The sequence below is a fragment of the Frieseomelitta varia genome, unplaced genomic scaffold (genome assembly GCF_011392965.1).
Source record: "Frieseomelitta varia isolate USP_RPSP 00005682 unplaced genomic scaffold, Fvar_1.2 scaffold_533, whole genome shotgun sequence".
Taxonomy (NCBI): Eukaryota; Metazoa; Arthropoda; class Insecta; order Hymenoptera; family Apidae; genus Frieseomelitta; species Frieseomelitta varia.
The window spans coordinates 471,558-494,422 of NW_025110294.1; the positions used below are offsets into that span (position 1 = coordinate 471,558).

Here is a 22,865-nt window from a genome sequence, read left to right on the forward strand (position 1 = left end):
GATCGTTGGGTCGCGGCGATTTCCACGCCAGAATCCTAACAGGAAGTCGATTCGCGGCCGGAAATTAGCCCCCTTCGCGGAGACCGGTTTTCTCATTTCAGCCCGTTGCGGTGAGGGTCGGCGCGGCGGTGAGAGGTGCAGGCGGTGCCGTGCGCGAACCAAGCAGTGACGGAAGGAGAGAAAGAAAGGGGCAGAGAGGAAGATAGACACGAGGGAAAGGGGGAAGCAAGATAGAGGCAGATGGCATAGGTAGAGGGAGAAAGATGTAGGCGATCGGCGTGAGAAGGGGGCGAAAGGGAGAGACAGACAGAAGGGGATAGAGAGAGAGAGAGAGAGAGAGAGAGAGAGAGAGAGAGAGAGAGAGAGAGAGAGAGAGAGAGAGAGAGAGAGAGAGAGNTGAGAGCGAAGGAGGTGGTGGTGAAAGAGCGAGAAGGAGAGACCGAGCCGTCAGTGAGAGTAGTACCAATCGCGGAGCGTTGGCGGACATAAGCGCGCTAGGGGTGTGGAATAAGCTCATTCGTGTGTTGTTCTAGCGTCGAGCGTTAGCGAGAAAGGAAAACGCTGAGAGACGGTAGTGAGAGACTAACGTTTCGCCGTCGCTATTCTCTCGAGTAGTTGTTACTAGCGTGTTACTCGCGTGTGCAATCAGTGCGAGCCCAAAACGGTAAACTCAGAGTTCTAGGCGCATTCGAGTCCAGCCGCGATAACACCGCGAGTGTTACTCACCGACCCAGCGACCAAGGAAAGGATAGAACGAGCGAATCCATAATTTCCGCGTAACATCGTAATATTGCCGCAAGGGTTACGCGAACCAGCGAACAGCTGAGCCACGACTCGAGCCAGTTAATCGTTCGGGCACGACGACTCGAAAAGCTGTCGCGAACAGCCGGTCAGCTGAGGAAACGGCTCTCGTGGGTGTGGAACAATCCGGTCTAGGGCGATTGATTGTGTGGGTGTCGCGGTCGCTGCAGAGACGTCGAAGAGCGCCATCGTCGTCTCGGCTGCCACGTGAATCGCAAACATTCAGAGGAATACTTGTAGCGTCGAATATCGTCTACAGCCGAGGTATATCGCATACGTGGCACACGGATTTCCTCGAGGATTTAATCGAGGACACGCGTGTATCGTATCACCGTAATTTGTCTCTCTCGTGCCGATCTTCTTATCTACGGATTCGTCTACTCTCGACTATGCTTGTGAAACTTGGTTGATCGGCCGACGTTCCCGAAGAATCTCCGAAGGATTTCACGATCAATCTCGCTGAGATTCGACGCGCCGTTACGTTGCTTTACTGCCGATAAAAGAGGAGAGGAGAAAAGACAGAGAAGGTGAAGAGAGTGATTTTTGCTCTCGGTGCACGATTCGAAGGTGACGAAGAGAGATATAATACAACGACGAGCCTTGACAGAAATCACCCAGTGACCCGTTTCCGTTCCGAGATCGATGAATATTCCAAAAAACGTTTCGCAGGAGGCGAGAAACATGACCACGTAGCCATTATTATCGTATCTTTCCCGATTGGTGGCCGCTCGGCCGTCAACGCGACACTTCGTCCAGTGCTGAAAACGCGGACTGGTCTTGGTTTTAAGCCAAGGTGGTCTGGTTCCACCTGCGCCCGTCCGCGATTATAGAATCGCGTATTCCACCTGCAAAGTTCAAGAACCTGGGCTTCGTGTGTACGGTAGAAACGAGTGCACCAACGGCACCCGTGACCCGTTTTCATTTTCAATCGATGTACTCGTGAACTGGGCTGCTCGTCCGCTTGAAACCTCGATACCTCGCGAGCTGTTCGACAATCAAAACAGAGGAAAACGTCGTAAACAAATCTGGAATATCGTGGATCGTACGACACGTCATGATAATAGTAATCGTAATTGTGTGAACGAAAGAGATAGAAGACGAGAAGGAGGAAGAAAGAGCGAGGAGGAAGAATCGGAGCACGTTGGGAAAGCGAGGTGTAGCGGGGAAGAGCAGTGCGCACATTCTAACCTCGCAGCCGCCATATCGAGGACGCGAGGAGGAAGGAAGCTCGTCGAAGGTCGCTCGTCGAGGGTACACCTGAGTACAGCCCCAACCGTATCGTTCCATGCTGGCTTCGAGCGGTGAACTAGGACCGGGCACGGAAGAGAGAATGCGAGAACCTCCACACAGCCTGTGAAACATGATTTGTCATACAGATGCGGTCGCTGGTAATCGTACGACGAGAGACAACGACGACGAGGACGCCGACGGAGACGAGGATCACCGGTCTATCCAGCGTCGCGTCGATGCGTCGACGAGGAGTCTCGATGACGCTCGCATGAGAGCCAACCTCGGGGCGGACGATAAGGCGCGCACGAACAACGAGCCAGCAGTCCTGTGTCGAGTGGCTTCCTTTTGTTCAGTCGAACGCCGAGCGAACGTGCTGGTCGTCGTCGACGGGCTTCCAACCTGCTCACCGATCGCCACGGATCGTGACGAACGACGTAGACAGCAGCCACAGCGGCAACACCAAGGGAAACAACAACAACAACAACAACAGCAACAACCAGCGGCAGATACGAAAACGCGAGCACGGCATAATCTACGCTCGTCGAAGGCGTACCCGTGTTGTCGTGGCCAGCTGCGCCGATTACCAGGTGTCGGATGACTCCCCCCGTACGCTACAGCCTTCCCGTAGTCGTAGAAAGGACGCGATATCCCGTAGGAACGAGCGTTGTCGCGCGGCGAGCGATCCTCGTCGCGGTACCTCATCGGCGGCGTCGTCGGTGCTGCGCCGGCCCGCGCGTCGCGCTAAACTCCTCGCGATTAGACCTTCCCGTGCACGTTCCTATCTTACGTCCGTGATGGCGGCTGTACCTGATATGTCGCACCTCACCCCTGAGGAGAGGAGCACCATCGAGGAGGTTATAATAAGGCAAAAGCAGGAGGAAGAGAAGGAGAATGAGATTATGAGGTACGTCGGTTTTTTCCACTCTCTGCTGATACTTTTACTCACTCGTCTCACTAATCATTTATTTATTTATTTATTTATTCATTCATTTACTTTTTTCCTTTTTATTAATTTTTTACGATCGATACACGTACGGGAGATGAAAGTGTAAAACGAAAGAAGGGTGACGATATCGATCTTCTCCAGCTATTGAGGATAACTTGACAATACAAAAACAAAGCATCAGACACTTGACTTAACGAACCACGCTATTTAAGGTAGAGGAGTTTTTTTCTTTAAGTTGCTTAGAATAATGAAGAAACGTAAAATGATTTCTAAAGAACGTTCACGACGTTAGTACTATGCTTTTTTTCCTTTCATTTGTACATCTCCTTTGACAAGCCGGCTCTTGTTGAACCGATGAGAATCAGACACCTTTACGCGTCGTTTGAAACGAATAAATAAACAAACGAAATGGGAGGTGAAGAGCGAAGCGCGTCGAGCTAGTGGTATAGCGTCTGAATGGTCAGACAGGTTGGGCAGAACTACAAAATGTGACCGCGGACGGTCACGCGTCGTTGATCAGAATTACTGAACGAACGAAACGATGTCTGATCGATCGAGTACGTGTATTTCTTGACCAGCAAATTGTCCCCTCCGACGCTTTCCGCCTATTTTCTTCGCTTACCTGTTCGTTAGTCCTTGACCGTTTTATACCTATCGTATCTTCCCTATTTAGGTATTCATCGTTACCTCGGATGATTATCCTGTCGATTCCCACGTTTATTCTATCTATAAAAATTCATTCCCTTGAACTTCGTTTAACTTGATTAAATCACCCTTGCGCGGTTCTCTTCTAAATATTTTTTCTTTTTTTTTTTTTTCTAAAACTTTCCCTCCCTCCCGGAGAAATATAATCGCGCAAATTTCGATCTTTTAAAAATTGCTCCTTCTGCCGGAGAAGCATAATTTAACTCAAATTTCTGACTTTTTAAAACTCGTCTAAAACTATTTTTATAACTTTTTCTCTCCCTCCAACTTCAAGATTTTCCTCTCATTTTCTCAGAGAAGTAATTTCTTATTTTTTTAAAAGTTTAGAAACTCTCTCTTTCTCCCTCTTTCTCTCGACGTACAATTATAGCAAATATCCGAAACGAATCTTCCCTAAGATTGATCCGCGGAACGGGATTCTCCCTTAAACTTTTCGTCGAACAGCGAAACGAATCGGCGAAAACTGATCCTTTTGACCGGGAAAACCGGGGTAGCTAGACCGTTGCAAGAGGCAGCGGGTGACGGATGCGCCAGCAGCCTCATTCGCATGTAATTACGGTGCCAGAGTCGCAGCGAGGCGACGCCGAGGAAAATGGACGGCGTTCTTCGAGGAAGGCGTTTTATTGATAGGTTGTCGCTGATGGAAAACGGGAACGTGAGAAAGCAGTCGAGCGTGCAACAGAGACCCGGCGAGTGTGTGTGTGTGTGTAAGGGAGATAGAGAAAGAGAAAGAAAGATAGACGAAGACCCAAAGCAGAGCAGAGAGAGAGAGAGAGAGAGAGAGAGAGAGAGAGAGAGAGAGAGGAGACAAAGAACAGGGTGAAAGAGGGGTGAATCGAGAGAGTGAGTGAGCAGCAAAATAGAGGGGATGAACACAGAGGCAGAAAGAGAGAGAGAGAGAGAGAGAGAGTAATGAGGAAAGCGTGCTTCGCCATACCGATGCGAGATCATGTAATGTGAACGACAAGTACGTGTAGGGACGCATGTAAAATGCAAGGCAGCAAGCCTTGACGTGGCTCGGTAACGAGCTGCTGTAGTTGCACAGGGTATGCATAGGGTATGTAGCTGCAGACCGTAGATGGAGTGTGAAAGAGGCTGGATTGGCACGGTAAATTCTTAGATCCTGAAATATAGACACACGGGTGGCCCGGCCGCGGAATTGTGACGACGTTTTATACACGCGGCTCCAAAGCTCGGTTACAGCGCGAGTTGGCTTTCTGTTGCTCGACCACGTTGGTGGTCGATGGCGATATAGAGAGAAGGACGGAACCCCTTTGATATCGCGATGATAATTTTAGTCCCGGTACGTATGGGAGTTTCTCACGTCGTGTCGCATCACAAGGCGACTCGCGTAAAAATAGACGTAACCTTTCTCGTCCCTCGTTTTTTAGGCTGGGCAACTGCGTGCGGACCGACGTAATTTTCCGATGTAATTGACGTCGGACTGTACTTTCAACGTCGCTAATTCCAACGTCTACCTTTCACCTTAACGAGTAACATTCTCCGATATCTCTTTCTCCTCTTCATCCCTCTTCTCGTGGACGTTGCGAAGCTCGAGCGTGTAACGGGACAGGATAAAGTTTGAGGCGCGAACGAAAACGAAAAGCACAAAAAGAAAAAGAAAAAAAATGGAGCCTCGAATGGCCGCGTGAGAGGGGATTCTTTGTTGGAACGAGGCACACGTAGACACGGTGGCTGCTCGTGTGAAAAGTCGCGTAGCACGGATTTTGTGGGACGGAAAAGTCGCGCGTAAATCACGGGAGATGTTCGTTAAGTAACCTACATTTCTGTGCTCTGGCTTTGATCTGCTTCTTTACCTCCTCTCCCCTCTTCTTTTGTCACGGAAGAATATTTTTTTTTTTTCTCGCGTGACGGATACACCGTGTCTTGGGGAAAAAAAGAAAAAAAAAAAAAACACGGCCGTAACACGACGAACCACGAGTTTCAACTCGGCCGATCGTCGTCGCGTGTTCGCGAGTCGCGCGCGATTATTGGTAAAGCAATTAGAGCAACGTGGGCGGACACACGTACACGTCTCTCTCTCTCTCTCTCTCTCTCTCTCTCTTCCTCTCTTTCTCTGTCTTTCTCTGTCTATATAAGCGTGTACCGCGGTGTATATGTACTTTGTGACATGCAGCCACTACGACCTTTGACTCGATCGGCAAACTCAAGATTTAGGTTACCGCCGCTCGCGACTGTTTCATGCAAATTTCCGTTCGAAACTCCATCGACTACCGGCTGCATTTAATGCAGGCGACTCTTCCCTCCTTTGTGCCTCGCGGCTATAGCTGCGAGAGGAATAATCGCGTACGCTTTGCGGGAGAGGATCCACCTAACCACGCATCCATCGTCTCGATTTTTGCAGCAAAAGTAACAAGCATAAACAAGAATAAATTCTTCGCGACCATCGAGTCTGAGCCGAGTGGAATTCCGATCTTGATAAGCTAGATAAACGACACTGTGCCGAGTCTGTTTCGCGAGATGCAAGTTCGAGCCTACCGTTCCGGTGCCAACAACCCTCGTGATCCTCAACTTTCCTTTCCGTCCATGGTACACGCGACCTCAGAGAGACTGAGGGCTTCCGGTGCCTCGTGCCAGCCTCGTGCCAAGTATTCCTCGCTCCCTCGTGCATTCGCGCTAACCTACTTGGCTTGCGAGTCCGTTCTGGCTGTGCACTGGCTCGTCATCTACGTCCCTTGTGATTAGGGTGGTTCACATTGTTTACTAGCCACCATCTTCCAACGAGAGAAACTCTCTTTTTTTGCGCGCGAGGGTACAAATTCGTGTGCACACGCTTCCACGAAGTTTCATCGTGCGGTGACAAAAGACACGGAAACGTCGTAAGCCGGCGGTGGACTGGAACATAATCGATGACATCGGTCACATTCCGTTCCAGTTCAATTACCTCGCGCGATAAATTGACTCTCCGCCGATATCAAAGTTTCGGCCGCTTCCCTTCGCTGCGAACCGCTCACAATCCTATCTTTCTGCCCGTTAATCGAACGGCGTGTCCTTTCGTTTCTTTCGGTTCCTTTCGAGGCTCTCGCGCACGATCCTGAAATCGAGTGCCTCGACAAAGTTCCATTCCTAACTGAGATTTGTTCGCACAATCGAACGAGGCTGCGCGGCTCGGGGAAAAACTACGCCACGATGGCGAGGGGTTGCGAGATATTAACAATGATCAGAATCGGCCAAATAATTTCGATTTTTGATATAAATTTTATAGATTCACAATTTACAGGTTTTCGAAAATTTAATTTCGTAGAGCACTTTTTCTCCGTTTCGTTGCACTTTGGTTTTTTCTTGACACACAAATTTCCTATATCCTTCGAAGAATCTTTCGTAATCAAATTACTTTTTTATTTTATTTCACCACGTGACAAATCGAGGGCTAATGGTAATTAATACAAATCTTATTTTTCAACGTCTTTCAGCGGACTTGTTCAATCTATACTACACGAGAACTTTAGACGTATAAAACTCGTGGGAAAGTAGATTTTTCATCGATAAATTTTCCCTTCCATAGTCTACGCGATACCGTACGTAGTTCACGACGCGACAGCTAGGCAAGTTTCCCTGCCACCTGTTATCTCCTCCGCTTCTATCGACAGTCAGAACTTCAAACGTCGTTCGTACGGTGCATAAACACGGAGGACTATAGTCGACATCTAGTTTCCGAGGCTCGATAATAAGACGTTTGAGCGCGTTCACAGAGGGAGGATTGGCGATTTCGCGCGGTTGAACGCTACGTCCAACGTTGTATCACTATATCGTGTCTCCCATACGCTTCTTCCTCTCCCCCTTTGCAGGCAGAGTTTCCCGTCAATTCTGATATCTCTGCGAGCGAACTCAGCTCGATACGAACGCGGTGGGTGTTTCGTTGAATTCAGCCTCGATGAATTCTCTCGGACGTCTGATGGCTGTTACGGTCTCTTGAGTCTGGAAAACCTCGCTGAAAGCTAAATGAGCGGGGGTTAAAAACGTCGCGCTGCGAATTAGTTACGCGGCTGGAATTAAATAGCTCTCCCCTAAACGAAATCATAGCGAGGGCAGATAAAAGTGGAACGACGACGATGACGACGACGGTAGTAGTGCAATTTGCAGAAAAATCTCAGCTCGACGAAGGGCGACCGACTATAGACTGAATTTTAATGGCAGACTCGAGAGAGAGAGAGAGAGAGAGAGATCTGGAGGTCTATTTCTTAGTTTTGTTCGACCGAAACACTCGAAATCGTGGATCCACAATTACCAGAGAATCTAAGCCGGTGGCTCGAGACGAGTCTTCTGAAGTCGTTCCGCGCTCGAACAAGCACGCTTTTCTTCTCAGTTTTCCTCCTCGAGGCGAGCGTACCGCTGGCAATGGGACACTTTGCTATCTGTTCTCGATAGAAAGGGTTGTTAGAACGCAGCTAAGCACGTACGTGCGTCTACATACTCTACGTCCGTTCGTTTCCAACGAGGTAGCCGTCCCTCGTTCGTTTGATGGTTCAGCCTGTAATTTCCATACGATGTCAACGACTGCCTCTAAACGCGATTCCTTCTTCTCCATCTTATCCACTATCGCGACGTCGCGACCAAGTCGCGTCTCTTTCAAAGATCGATCCGACTTTTATCGATCTTGCGCTTTCATCGCAATCCCGCACGTTCCGTGACGTTCCCAGGAAATTTCCCTCCGCTCTCTGTCCTAACATTTTTAACGTTATCGCGAAGTAGACCCTTCCCCGCCCCCTTCCCCCGCGCACTTACTCCGCCAGAGAAGAGAAATAATACTTTCCTTGTGTTGTGTTCGTTCGCAGACGGAAGCAAGACGAAGTGAAGATCCTGGAGGAGAGGATACGGGCCTGCTCGGAGAAACACAAGAAGGCGGGAGTGGAGCTGCACGCCACGTGTCACATATGCTTGAAAACCAAGTTCGCCGACGGCGTCGGCCACATCTGCAACTACTGCAGCATCCGGTGCTGCGCACGCTGCGGCGGAAAGGTCACTCTACGGTCGAACAAGGTAGGGGGCGAGATCGGGAGAAAGAAACAGCGGAGATATATCGTCCGGGAGGAAAATCGAGTCCTCAGCGCCGACACTAATTCCCATTGTTTTTCTTGCTCGTTCGCGTTCTCGCGCCGCGACACGCTGGAAGATCCGGTCTGACTGATTGGCTACGTTAACTTAACTCCGCCATTCCGTCCGCTGTCGTTGAACTTGCTACTTACGCTGACACAGTATCTGATCGTGATTATTTTACAATTTCGAGTCTTTGTTCCGATTCAGTTCTCGATTCGCTACGTTAAGCTTTCTCTTCTTTTTCCTATTTCGTCCACTTGGCTCGTTTCATGCCGGCGTGTCTGATCATTGTCGACTCGTATCACTAGCTCTCACATTTATTTCATTCTACTTGCTCTTGGTTCACCAACATTGTTCTGCTGTTTTTTGATATTTACACTGATTCAAGATGGTCGGACCATGCCTTGAAATTTATTCCGCTGCACTAGCTATCAGTATCAATGTTTCTTTTTACACTCTGTCCATTATTACAGTTTACATTGATATAACGTTAAGTTACAAGACTACGGTTGTCTTGTATCGCTAGAATCTTCTTAGAATCCTCTTTGTTTCAATGATTGCAACTTTGGTGCCAATGTTGTGCAATCACGGGAAAATCGTTGCCTCTCGCTGCGTTTCACGTTCTCGGAAGGCGTTGAAAATGCTACTTTCGAGCTGTGAGTTTCGTCGGTTGTTCTCGGCGTGTTTCAAAATGATTCTGGCGAGAGATCGGGCAAAGGTGGGGCTGGATAATCCGCTATTTTTCTTTTAATTACGAAAGCCACTTAAATTTAGCGAACGTTCACGCTTTGAGGGATCACGAGTTTTATTTGTCGTCAGACCGGTCAGGCTCGCGACCAAAAAAGATTCATTACCTAAATGAAGGGATCAAAGAAAAATCCTCTGTGACGGTGCATTCGGTACGCGAGCACCGGAAACGCCTTGCCGCTCTCGTGACATTTCAAGGCTCGCTCTTTTCACGCCGCTCGCGAAATTCAAATAAATTTCGCCCCCACGCGGAAATATTTGAATTTCTATCCTCTTAATTGCCGCAAATGTTCGTTTAACCTTATCAAGTGAAGTGTAGATCGGATTCTACTGTTGCGCGCGGAACGTTTAAAGGGAACGATGGACTCGTCCGAGTCCAACGGGCGGATTATTGTATTTGAGAGTTCGGCGAGAAACGTCACTGATCGATAAACGAGTCGTTTGGTATCGATCGACTCTACGAAATGAGAAGTTAAAAAAAGAAAGTGACAAGTGAGTCGCGGACGGTGTAGAAATAAGACAGAATTTACAGTGTAGCAATAGAGAATATGAACAATCTTTCGTTTTGTTCGTTGAAATTTGTTAAGAAAAAAGTAAAGCACCTCTTCGTCGATATAAAATTTCTGCAAAGGCTCGCGAATTGTTGGCTCGAGTCGCTAATTTATATTTAGTAATTAGAAATTACGTCGTTCGCTTACTGACAATTTATTCATTCAATTAGATTAAAAAATTGGAGTTGACCATTCCGAGAGGTCAAGCCAGCGAATCGGTAAGGTCAAGATTGGTCCGAAAACCAGAGTCACCGGCTCGACCCTCGCTGATAACACTGATCAATGGGTTCTCGGGCGCGAATCTGTGCACTCGGGGGAACGGAAACGAGGGTACGATTGCCGACTCCTTCGAACTATTATCTCGAGTCTGTCGCTGTATGTTTCGCCGGACTATATTCGCCCATTGCACAATCTCGCTATCCTAAATAGAACGGCGAGAACGAAATCTCTGGTCCTCTCGAGAGAAAAATGCCACCGTAATTTCTGATACATCCCCCTTTCCATTTCGAGTCTGCAGATTTTTAAGCGTTCTCCGTTCGTGTGTCTCCAACATTTCCTTCCAAGTATTCTGGTTTTTTTCTTTCTTCAACACTTTCTTTTAAGGCTTTCTTTTAACACACTTTCTTTTACTACACACTTTTCGAAGCACTGTTTTTGCGATCGAGGATACGAAATGTTTGCTTGACAAGAACGCAACTGTGTAATTCTTGATACTCTTCCAAAGGCTGAATTCTGCATTTTATATAAATAGACCGTACATTTTCAGATCGTTCTTGAATTCGATCGATATAGTCAGACTTAGCGTCGATGTTTCCAGAGATGTTTCATGGAATGGAATAAAATTCTGTTTCTCTGGTAGCAGAAGCGGAGATAGATTATTCGAAATCGAATCGATTACGAGATACAGATTTTTTTTCTGTTTCTATTTTTCTCTCCACGGTGAACTTTCGATAATCGATGAATCATCGATATTGCCTCGCGAGAGGCAAGGGCGTGTCACCGCGTTCAAAGTCGAGGGACGCGAAGGATGAAAAGCCAAATAAGAGGGAAAGGGAGGGTACTGTGGTACTGTTCGTTTGTTGTCATCGATGAAAATCCTATCGAAATTGCGTGCGATCTGACCAGGGGTGAATACCAGCGTGCATAGACGGAGAAACGTATTCGTATAGCTAGCTGGCTATTTAGCGACAGCATTACGCCCACGCACGGCAGACACGCGCGCGCGTCCACGATAACGGTTAATTGGTGTGCCGTGGAGGAGAGCGGCGACGAAGAGGGGCGAAAGCCACACTATAGGTCAATTATTTCCACGTATTTCAACCGTGCGCGACTATATGCGAGGGTCCCGGTTATCGTCTTTCCCGCGATACGGCCGCACTTGATTGTTTTTCCAGGAAATTGACATTTCTGGCCGGCGCCTCACTTTCAACACCGAGCGAAATCGGCGGCCAGAAGAAACGCTCGTGTTTCGAAATCTCCTCTCACTTTGGGAAATAAATGGACCGCCTCGAAGACCGCGATAAATCACAGCGCGGCGCGGATCCAATTTTCCGCGAACGCCGGGGTGGAACTGGAAAAGTTGCGTGAAATCGCTGGAATCTTCGATAACGCGCGAACACGAGATCTTCTTCCGCCATTAACCGCCTCTCACTGCGGTGCCATTTTCCTTAACGTCGATCTAATTTCTCAAACTCCATCTCCCTCCGGTACTCCATTTGCCCACCCTTCTCGTCCTCCATGTTTTTTTTATTCAAACGAGAATTTTACTTTCCCGCGTCGGTGTGTATCTGGTCGGTGCTTTAGGAGAGCATTCGAAGCATTTATCGAGAAAAACCTTCGAAAAAGATCAGTCGGCACGTGGCATGACCCAGATATCCCACTGATTCAATGATCATTCGAAATCCAAAGAAGCAGCGACGAATTACTCGAAAGGAAATCCTCGAATAGATCGAGTAACACGATTACCGATAACACGAACGAGGTAGCGAGGCGAACGGGTTGTTCGTGGCTGCCACAGTTATTCGCCGCGTATTGAGCAGAGCCGCAGAGGAGCGAAGGGGTTAATTTAACTTGGTTTTTGAAAGCATCCGCAAGCTTTGGCGAAATAAGAGCGACAATCGAGGCTGGTGCTCGCGCGCGCGTTTCATCCGGCGTGGTGTAATAATAGAGGCAGACGCGCGGAACTTCGGCCTGCAACTTCCTGTAAGTTTATTGGTTTCCGTCGTACTTTCGCGCAGCTTAAGAAACGCGGGGACGGGGGGGGGGGGGGGGGGGGGGGAGAGGAGGCGAGTTCGCTATGCAGTCGGTTGAAGCGAAGAGCCCAGGCTGCCTGCCCCGGCCGCCTACTTCAAACCAACCAGGCGGAGCAACAATTCGCGATACTTTCGAAAATATTTCATCTTCGATTCTCAACGCCTTTGTCTCCCTCTCTCTCTCTTTCTGAAACTTGCGCGAAACTATCGGCGGCTGCCAGTCGGTTCCTCAGTCAGGCAGTTCCCGCTCGAGACTTGCAGATTCATCGATCGTTCTCGCTCGGTGAACTTCTCTCTCGCTTGCTCGCTCGGAGAGTCATCCATCTCGAATTCTCGCTTGATACAGCCGAAAATATACAAGACAGACGGCAAGACGCGCGAGAGGGACAACTCTGGCGTGTATATACGCGCGTGCCGGCGCTTCGTACTCCCACACGAGCATCAGGGCCACACGCAGCTACGATGATAAACGTCACGGTGCGCGTTACGACATCATCGATCCGCTCGTACGTTTCTTCCTTGCTCTAAAGAGAGAACGTGTATGCGCGCGCGCGCGTGTGTGTGTGAGAGAGAGAAAGCTAGAAACAGAACCACGATACGCGAGGTTCGTTCAATTACACGAGCCCCGGGCTTTTTTCACTAAGCGGCCGGTCCTTCGGTTCGTTTCTCAGGGTCTGAACGGGAAAATCCCTCTTCTCCTCTTCTTTTCCTCCTCGCCCCGGGTTTTCTGCTACACCCTTACCGTACAATCAAACCGGATATATACTTACGTCTCTCGATCGTTCCTCGTTCGTTTCTCGCTGGTCCGGCCGTGGTTTTCGCCTCCCTGCGTGGGAGAGCCTATGAATGGGGCGCGTCCCTGCGTGACGTCACGTTCCAGAGGTAGGGTGCCGGGGTCAGGAATGAAGCGCGGGGTGGACGAAGGTGTGGGTGGCGGTCGGATGGATGGTCGGGCGGCGTGCAGGCGGGCGAAACGTGACGCAACATATTGATCTAAGTTTCGTAGGGAGGGTTACAGAGTCCATGATGGGCCGGTGGGGACACGCCGACCGACGCGCACCGACGCTGGCTGGAACGGGCGGGACGCGAGGGGTGAACGGGATACAAGGTGGCCCGGTAAATTTACCGTTGTTCTTCGTTTCGACGGCGGCGGTCGTGCCGCGCCGGTGTGCACTTGGCGTGGCCTCACCGTTCACCGTTCATGAGAGAGAACAAGGAGCGGAGTGCGACTTTGAAGCTAGACCGCCACGCGTGGGCGACAAACGGCGGTGGAAAACCGGCTGATGCGTGTAGCTCGGCTGCGAACCGAGTTGCTGCTGTCCGGTCGCCGTTTATGAAATTAACCGTTCTTTTCGATGAAAGGCGTGTCGTTAATTGGAAGGATATAGAGTATGATACAACAGTTCAGAGAGGAAATGGTGCTTCTTCGATGACTGGTGATCGTTCGAGACCTTGTTTGTTTCGGTCATCAAAGCTGATATGTTTCCGATCTTTCAGAGCACGTGTACGCGTTTGTTGGAGAAATGTTGTACGAGTTATCACGTTCGACTTTCGTAAAGTGCTGGTATATATTTTTGATCCTTTACGTATAGATTCACGATTATCGATCGTTTCTTTACAAAAATTACAATTTTGTTGTATTATTGCCAGAAGTCGTGTCTGCTGAATATTACCAACTGGAAATAGCAATACTATTATCAATATTTATTTAGGGAATTATCACACCTGATACCTCTTTAGAAGTCAGTTTCAGTTTCTATCGGCAACTTACGATCGATCGCCTCGAAAGAAATTCAAAATAATCTCCTTTTTTATAGGATCAGCCAAATGCTTCGAATTCCAACTGTTATCCACTTCGCGAAATGAGGCAGTATCCCCGAAACCCTTGGACATCGTGTCATCCATCGTTACAAGTTACATAGTTCGCAGGGCTCGGCGAATTATGGCGATTTTCGATTAATGACCGGGGCCATTTCGAAATTACTAAAGGTCCAGAAAGCGAGCAGGCACGCGGAGGTGAATAGCTGGAAAGGACCGTGGGAGGTGGCCGGTTCCAAGGCTCTGTGTGTCCGATCCATTGTGCGCCTGTGTTCGGCCGAATACACGCGTGTATCTCTGGTATTTATGTCAGAGCGGCAGGGACTGACGGTAATTCTAATCGAACGCCGCCCGAGGAAGTATCCTTCGTCCCAATACGGAATTCCACAGCGCCTGTGTTTTCCAGAATCGATCCTCTTCTACGACGATCGTCCCTGCGATTTCAATTCTCTCTTATGCCTGCTTGTAAATTCAACGATTGACACACTGTCTGGCCATGCTTATTTCATATCGCTAGCTGTCCCTGCGAATTAAATTCACTCTATCAGTCCCGTCAATGATTGGTTACGTTCAATTTTTCTGCACTCTCTATCCCATGTCTGACCATAATCGTTTTATATCACTAGCTGTTATTCAATCAATATCGATCAATTACAGCTTTTATATTTCATTCTTTGTAGTTCTTTGAATTGTTACACTGTCTTGTGTTACTAGCTGTTCCTCAGACTTCTGAATTTAATTCTTCTGGATGTTCTTTTCGTTTGAATTTTACATACGAGATCGATACTCTCAAATCTATTTCATTCTACTGATCATCAATATTGATTAACTACAGTAACCTTTTATATTTCGTTCTCTGTGGTTTTAAATTGGTACAATGCCTGGCCATCGTTGACTTATATCACTGGTTGTTACTCAAACTTCTGAATTTAATTCTACTGGGTGCTTTGGTTCTTTTCGTTTGAATTTCACATACGAGTTCGATACTCTCAAATCTATTTCATTCTACTGATCATCAATATTGATTAACTACAGTAACCTTTTATATTTCGTTCTCTGTGGTTTTAAATTGGTACAACGCCTGGCCATCGATGACTTATATCACTAGTTGTTATTCAAACTTTTGAATTTAATTCTACTGGGTGCTTTGGTTCTTTTCGTTTGAATTTCACATGCGAGATCGATACTCTCAAATCTATTTCATTCTACTGATCATCAATATTGATTAACTACAGTAACCTTTTATATTTCGTTCTCTGTGGTTTTAAATTGGTACAACGCCTGGCCATCGATGACTTATATCACTAGTTGTTATTCAAACTTTTGAATTTAATTCTACTGGGTGCTTTGGTTCTTTTCGTTTGAATTTCACATGCGAGATCGATACTCTCAAATCTATTTCATTCTACTGATCATCAATATTGATTAACTACAGTAACCTTTTATATTTCGTTCTNTTTTTTTTTTTTTTTTTTTCTTTCGTTGAATTTCACATCGATACAATCTCTGCTCGCGGCCATTATTCAACTCCTCCAGCATTAATATAACTACGAGTTCAATTCTCTCGTGACTCGAGCCCGCTTGTAAATTCAACAATTAACTCGTTGCCGCACGATTTCTCTAATTGCTGGCTCGTTCTTACCAGTCGAAATGATACTTGCGACTGTCGTGCAAGTTTCTTCGACGAGCTTACACACATATATGTATGTTCTCGCGCGAGTATAATATCTGGAGTTCGCCGAGGAAAAAATTGACTGCTCTTCTCCGGGTATGATTAAACGCGTGCTCGCGTGATACTCGTTGCCGAGTGGCTCGGCTACCGTTTCACGGTAAAACGAGCCGTTGGTAATTGAAAGTTCCTCGCAAGTTCCTCGTACTTGGGGCGGGTTCGCGGTCGAGGCATCTGTCGTTCCTCGACGGAGCTTCTTCCTTCTGGTCGAATCAGGCAGCAATCGGAAGTCTCGCGTCGCGTGTATGTAGGACAGCCGAGAGAGAAGTTTCTCCAGCTCGTGACGTTAATGCACGCGGACTCCGAGTTTAACCAAAAGAATTGGAAAGCTGGGCAAGGCCTGAACTTGCTCAGAGACACGTAAAAACTGTGCCCTAGGTAGAATCTCCGCGTGGTAATTAGGGGTGTGCAATCTGCTCGTAAATCGAAACGAAAGTACGGAAGATGAAACTTTGCGACCAATGGTTACCGAAATGCGGATTTTTATGCATTCACGAGGAACTTTGAAACGGAAGTTTGCACAGGAAAATATAAAAAAACTAGTGGTTTCTGCAACATTTCCTTCAATTGCGCAAAATTTAATTTGTAATCCACCGATCGCGAATCATTTGAATTCTTTTAATATGGAAATAACCAACATTTGGAATTCTCTCTAATTGCGATTGTGAATTTGCGTAAATATCCGCGATCCACTGATTGCGAATCTTCCGTAAATTCTTCCAGTGTGAATGTTAACGCATCCGGGGTGTCGTCCACATTTCATAGAGTCTTCATTTCTGTCAATTCTTCGCCAAATTTTCGTGAATCGGTTATTGCTGAAAATCTTCCATGAAGACAACAGACGAAAAGGGGAGTGAAAAGGAACTACTAGTGCAGGAATCGAAAGTCTCGCGAACGACGATCGAAAGTGTCGCGCGGCGCCAAGTGGCTGTCCTTAGCTCCTTACAGTTTCTAACGAGATTCGTACCTGCGAACCGTCCCGAGCGAGTGAAAGGACTTTCGTCGCAAACGGGGAAAAGAATGCGCGCGCGCGCGTCTGAAACCGATCGTTGAATGGCGGAAGAGCGAGAACATTTCGAAGAAAGGGGAGAGAAGAGGAGGAGGTTGAAGTGAGACGGTGTGAACGAGAGTTTCAGTTTTCAGATAATAAAGTCTGCTGGCCGAGTGGCATCAGTGCTCAGACGACCCTTCAACCCGTGGCTCCAACGCTGTCGGACCATGCTGTTTCCACGGACGCGTCGCATCGACGCGATCCCTTTGAAGTCTAGCTTCTGAGATCATGCTCCGGCATAATACTTGTTCGCGTCTTGCGGATAATAATTTCGCTGAATTCTCGTCGTAGAACGAAACGGAATAATCGAGGGTGACGTTTCGCTACAGTTGAGGCAAGCTTGATTTAATTACGAGATTTATGGTCTGTTTATAGTTATTTCACGAGTTCGTACTTAGTAGAAATTTGTCATTTAGTTGAATTTTATTACCAATCGCTGTCGCGGTGGACGCAAACCATGTGGCGTGCGTAACTTTTCTACCGTGTGTAGAAAATACACCGTGCTTCGCCACTGTGGTCGGTGTAAATACGTTTGACGTTTATAAGAGATTCCACCTTCAAAGTCACTACCGCGATCGACTGTTCGAACTGGTTCAATCGACCAACTGAAAGGATAATTCGTCGCGAGCGTAACGGACCGCGACGTCGAGCGTTATTGTCGGCGTATTGGCTTGAACGAGTGTATCGATCGTCGGGTTGCTCTGTATCGAGAGAGGCAACGGGACGTCAACGTCCACGTCGATGTCTCTCTGTGTCGACGTCGACGTCGTCGTCGTCGTCGTCGTCATTGTCTGGTCTCGGCCGGCGTCGCCCGTGCGCTCGTGGTTGACACACACACACACACACACACACACACACCAGCTACGTACACAGGGCCACCGTGATAAAGTAATCTGAATTAATTGGCCTCTAATTAATTAATGCAAATCACCGGCAACTCGCCTCGAGCCGGCGAACTAATGATCATTTACGTTACGGGCGAACACGCAACGTCGTGTTCTCGTTCCCTTGGTCCACCACCACCGAACTCCGGCCACCCGGCCACCCTTGGCCCGGCGTAACAACCAGCAGGCAGAGAGGGGTGAGACGACTCGAGGGCCACCCCGATTCCCTTCCACGTCGACTTTCTCTCTCTCTCTCTCTCTCTCTCTTTCCCCGCTACCTCTAAGCAGTGTTTTTCTCTTTTTAAGCTGCGAAAAAGTAGCGCACACGTACGTACGTACGTACGGAATGTTCGGTGGTCGGGCGAAAAGGACGCCGCTAGCGCACACAGGGATGAGCGAGGGGGTGGTGGAAAGGGGGTTGAGCTCTTGACATATTGCTACCTAGGCAACTCGACGAAGTGCTCTTCACCTATCCCCTTCACCCCCTCCACCCTTTCTCAAACTCCCCCCTCCTCCCCCTCCTCGCCGACGCCTATCTTTCGCGTTTCTCACTCTCCGTGCACATCTCTCTGCACACCCCCTCGGCGCCTCCCTTGCCACCCTTTTTTCTTTCTTCTTTTTTTTCGCTCGTGCACCCTTTCTCTTTTGCTTTCTTGTTCGGTGCACCCTCTGTTCCACGGGCCGGGCCGCCAGTCTGCAGCGAGATTCGGTCGGCGTTGCAACCGCCTACGAACAAACAAAAAACATCGAACCCATCGGTGGTAGCCTCGGTACGATGCACGCGCGTCTCGATCCATTGCCAAGCACCACCAATCTCTAGCATGCCAAATGGCTAAGCGCGATGATCACGTCGAATCGCGAATTCTCGTGGAAACGCGTGCTCCAAGGCTTCGTTTCTCAGTTGTGTTCCGCCGTGTCGGACGTCGTCGACGCGTCGAGTGGTCGTCTGTAAATACGTGCGGACAAGTATTTCTAGCAGTCGTTTATATCGCCTGACGTTACTCTGTGCACCGAAAATCGCGTCGCAATGATGAAATAATTACGTTCGCCGCTCGACAAGCCCCGTCGAAAGCGTTTCCAACAAAGGGGGACGGTCCTTTCATCGGAAACTGTTCACTTATTAAGCGGCGCCAGCAAGAAGGTAAAAATAAATTCACGTTTACCTCGCCGCTTTTAAAAACTGGGACGCTGGGCCCAGAACGCGGCGAGGTTCGTCGCCTAAAGAGATCGGGTAAATTGTGTTCCGTTGCGTCGGCGACGTGTCATCTATTCGTAAAAAGCCCGTTCTCGTCTTTTCTATTTCGTCGAGTAGCGCTGAACGGCGCTATTCGATCTTTTCTTTCTCCTCTCTTCATTTTCTTTTTTCGTTTTTCCTTAATTCTTCGGCGAGCAGTGGGTCAAACATCGTGATATATATTCGTGACGGAATATTTTTTCAACCCACCTCGAGAGATTAAAATATCTGAAATATATATATATATATACAGAAACTTATAATATTGCGTCAATAGAATGATTACGTTATATGAAATTTGTCCTATTCTCCTCTCTTTTGTCTCTTCGGTGCAAATTGTGCACTTCAGTTCGTTTGTTGCCCTAACATTAATTTGCCTCTTAGTTTCGAAAAATGAAACTCCTACGCAGCTCGGGCCCTTCTCCTGGATTCGCCAGAATTTATCTCCACTCCATATTCTGCGTGGCACGCGGCGAAGAATTTTCGAGCGTCAACCCCTGCAGCCGGATAAAGAGTACATTAAAGTATTATTTATGTAACGGTCCCCGGTTAAGATCGTCATTGCTGGTACTTTTACGTAATCGGCGACGCCACGACCACGATGCGCATAATTACATTATATCGCGCGGAACTCGCGAAAATCGCCACGCTCTCAGCCATACTGGCTATTTATGCAATACGCGTCGCCCCGTTACGCAAAGGAATTCGATACGACACTGACGTAGAGAACGTCGATGTAAGTCCCTCTCCCCAGTTTGTGAAACAAAAATCGATCAAACGGTGATTGAAGTTTTCGGTGATGCAACTTCGGGAGGGGTGTCAGTTGCCGCGTCGCTTCAAGAAATCGCTTTTTATCGACGTGTCGATACCTTCAGAAATTAATTGCCAGATGTCCCGTCGTTACGTTCCTGTCGAAAATTGAGAAAAAAACGAAGAACAAGTTCTTTACCGACTTGTCGATACTTCTGCAAATTAATTCGTAAACGTAACTGGCCGAAATTTTCAATTTCTCCCTTCGAAACGTTTAACTGAACGAAACAAACACGTTCGTTACACTTGGATACTCTTAGAAATTTAAGAAAATTATTGTAATTTGTTATATTTATAATATTAATAATATTTCTAATATTTTGTTATGATTCAATATTAATATTCGCAAATTTTTTACGATCAAGTAAGTGTTTGAAACACTTGTTGCAACATGTGCGATGAAAGGTTTCGTCGATACTTTTGGATTTTTCAGTTCTCATCGTTAAATGCTCGATGCTTGGAAAAATCGAGACAAGACAATCTAACGTGCCGATACTTTGTGAAATTAATTCGCAGACGTCTCGCCATCAACTTTCCTTAAATGTTTCTCACCCTCGCTCGTAGATATTGAGAGAGAGAAAAATGAAGAAATATAATCGAAACTTCCTTTTCGAGAAAATTGTTCAAACTCTCGGTGCCAAAGCTCTCCAGTGGCTTGATTGCCTCTCGACGAGGAAAACAGGCAGAACGTCTCCCCCGAACGAGGCGCAATCGCGTCGCCTAACAGGGGCAAACACGTTTTCATTTCCAGCAGCGTCCTCGGCTCGCGGATTAGCGGAATATGGGCTCGCGGAGTCGGGATTGGATTCATCGAATAACGATAATGGACAACAATAATTGTGCAAACGCTCTGCGTGGCCGACCGTGTATCGATTCATCGCGATATTCACTTCTGAATTGTGGCGTCCCTGGACCATTCTCTCTCTCTCTCTCTCTCTCTCTCTCTCTCTCTCTCTCTCTCTCTGTCTATCTTCCTCTCCTTCCTTTTGGCGAAACTAATCTCTTAGAGAAAAATTCCCGCGATCGTTTTCCTTTCGTTTCAAGCGACCTCGTTCTCTCATCAAATTTTATTTCCACCAAGCAGAATTGTACCGTTAACGACGCGCAAATTTTCGAGCGTGGATCGAAAGAAGAAGAAAACGAACAAAAAGATAATACAAGAATCACCCGTACCGTAATAATTCCTGCCGTCACTTTTCTTTATCTTGGAGGAACTCGTCTCCATGAAATTTCATCTCGATCGTATATTTAATGATGTACAAATTTTCAAGAGTGAAATGAACGAGAAGAATATGCACGAGATCGCGTCTGTCATAATTCTTCGGGATCGATTCGCCTCGTTCTTCAGGCAAATTCGTTTCCATCGAGGTCTCTGCTCTGATCGAAGCAAAGCTGAACACGGTTAACGATATACAAATTTGCAAAGAGGCTGGTTGTGCAAACGAACGACTAGGAAAGATTACACGAAGCGTAATCTCCCGCCTTGGCCTCATTCTCATCGAGTATGATTATCTCGCGAGTAGGATGATAATTAACGATGACAAGTTCCTGGGAACTGTACGAATTGCAAGGGTGGGAGTCATAATAGCGTAAGCCCACTATTATTTTCAATAAAACGGTGCCCCGTGGCTTGTCGTCACGAAGAATAACAACTACGTTTCCTCAAATTCTGAAATTCTATTTACTGTATTGTTGCTGTATAGTCGCGAATAACAAAAGAGACATCTGTTCGTTGTAGCATTGTAATAACGTGAAAGTTATTCGTACATCCATGCATTCATATTTTGAAAATAATGTTATAGCTTCGCTATTGCAGCAACGTGACTTCTATCCTAACGATTTATTAGCAGCCATATTTTAGATTTGAGAACCGCTGTGACTAATAATTTTCTTCTTTTGCGTAAACAAATGAAATTCTGGCTGTAGAGGGTTAAAAGACTGTGAAACACTCGCAATTTCAAGTTCTCAAGACTCGCAATTTTTTATCCAACTAATAAACCAATTTTTTATTTAACCTATACAATTATATCTCCTCAAATTCTGAAATTATATTGTCACTTATTCACGCGACGTGAAAGTTATCCGTAGATTCACATTTTGAAAATTGTAGTTTCATCAACACGCTATTACGTAGATATCGAATGTCTTATTTCTAACAATTTACTATCAGCCAGATATTGGATTTTAGAAACCGCAGAAAAGCCACGATATTAATATCTCTCTCTTCTGTAACCAAACAAAATTCTGGCTGCAGAGGCTAAAAGACTCTGAAACGCTCGCACTTCCAAATTCTCACGATCTTGTCTCTTCTCTAATTTTTACACACTCACATTTTGAAAGTATATCTATCGCTTCGCCATTGCAGTACACCAAAATACACCATTATAAAAAAATATCGATCGACTTACTTCTAACAATTTACTAACATAAATATCATTTTAGATTTGAGAATTTGTAAGAAGAAGCACGATATCATAACCGTCCTCTTCTTCTGTCAATCAAACGAAATTCTGGGTGAATTCTGCAGAGAGGTGGCAAAAGACTTTGAAATACTCGCAGTTCCAAGTTCTCAGGAATTTTTATCTTTACCAGTCGTGTTAAAGCATAAATCATACCGTAGACGTTAAATTGTTCGATCGAGTAAAAACTCGCGCGCGTATTTTCATCCCGGCGTCGGGACGATCGTAATTCAAGAGAGAGCTCGGCCCGGTGTCCTTGCGGGACGTTGCTCGCCGCCATTATAGTTCGTACAATAATATGCGTGAATGGGCATGGAAAGTGTTATCGATGGGAGCCGGCATGGGCATTGTTTTATGGTTTGCTTCTAAATGGTCCATCCATCACGCTTTATCTTGATGGAGTATTCCGCCCGCCTATTCATCCTTCAAAACGTTCCACCGCGCCGCCAACGTCGCGCTAGCCCGCTAATTATTAGCCTTTCGTTCATTGTACCAGGCGGTGAATGGTCGCCGGCCGAAGAATGCGCTTTTCGTCTCGACGAACGTTCCTCGATTCTACGTTTTCCTTATTTTTCGCCATTACGTAACTC

The 22,865-nt window shown here is 47.0% G+C and overlaps 1 protein-coding gene across 5 annotated transcripts in view; it reads left to right on the forward strand.

Moving 5' to 3' along the window:
* Positions 1–2,774: 2,774 nt before the first annotated feature.
* The window catches only part of LOC122533501 (rab-3-interacting molecule unc-10-like), a 40,345-nt gene continuing 20,254 nt past the window's right edge, over positions 2,775–22,865 (forward strand). For all 5 annotated transcript variants that reach the window (XR_006307726.1, XM_043663302.1, XM_043663300.1 and 2 more), the window contains exons 1-2: positions 2,775–2,935; positions 8,479–8,683. Coding sequence is in view for 4 of the 5 variants with exons in the window: in XM_043663302.1 (XP_043519237.1) it covers positions 2,826–2,935; positions 8,479–8,683 (315 nt within the window). In the remaining variant the exon portion in view is untranslated. The remainder of the gene's footprint in view (positions 2,936–8,478; positions 8,684–22,865) is intronic.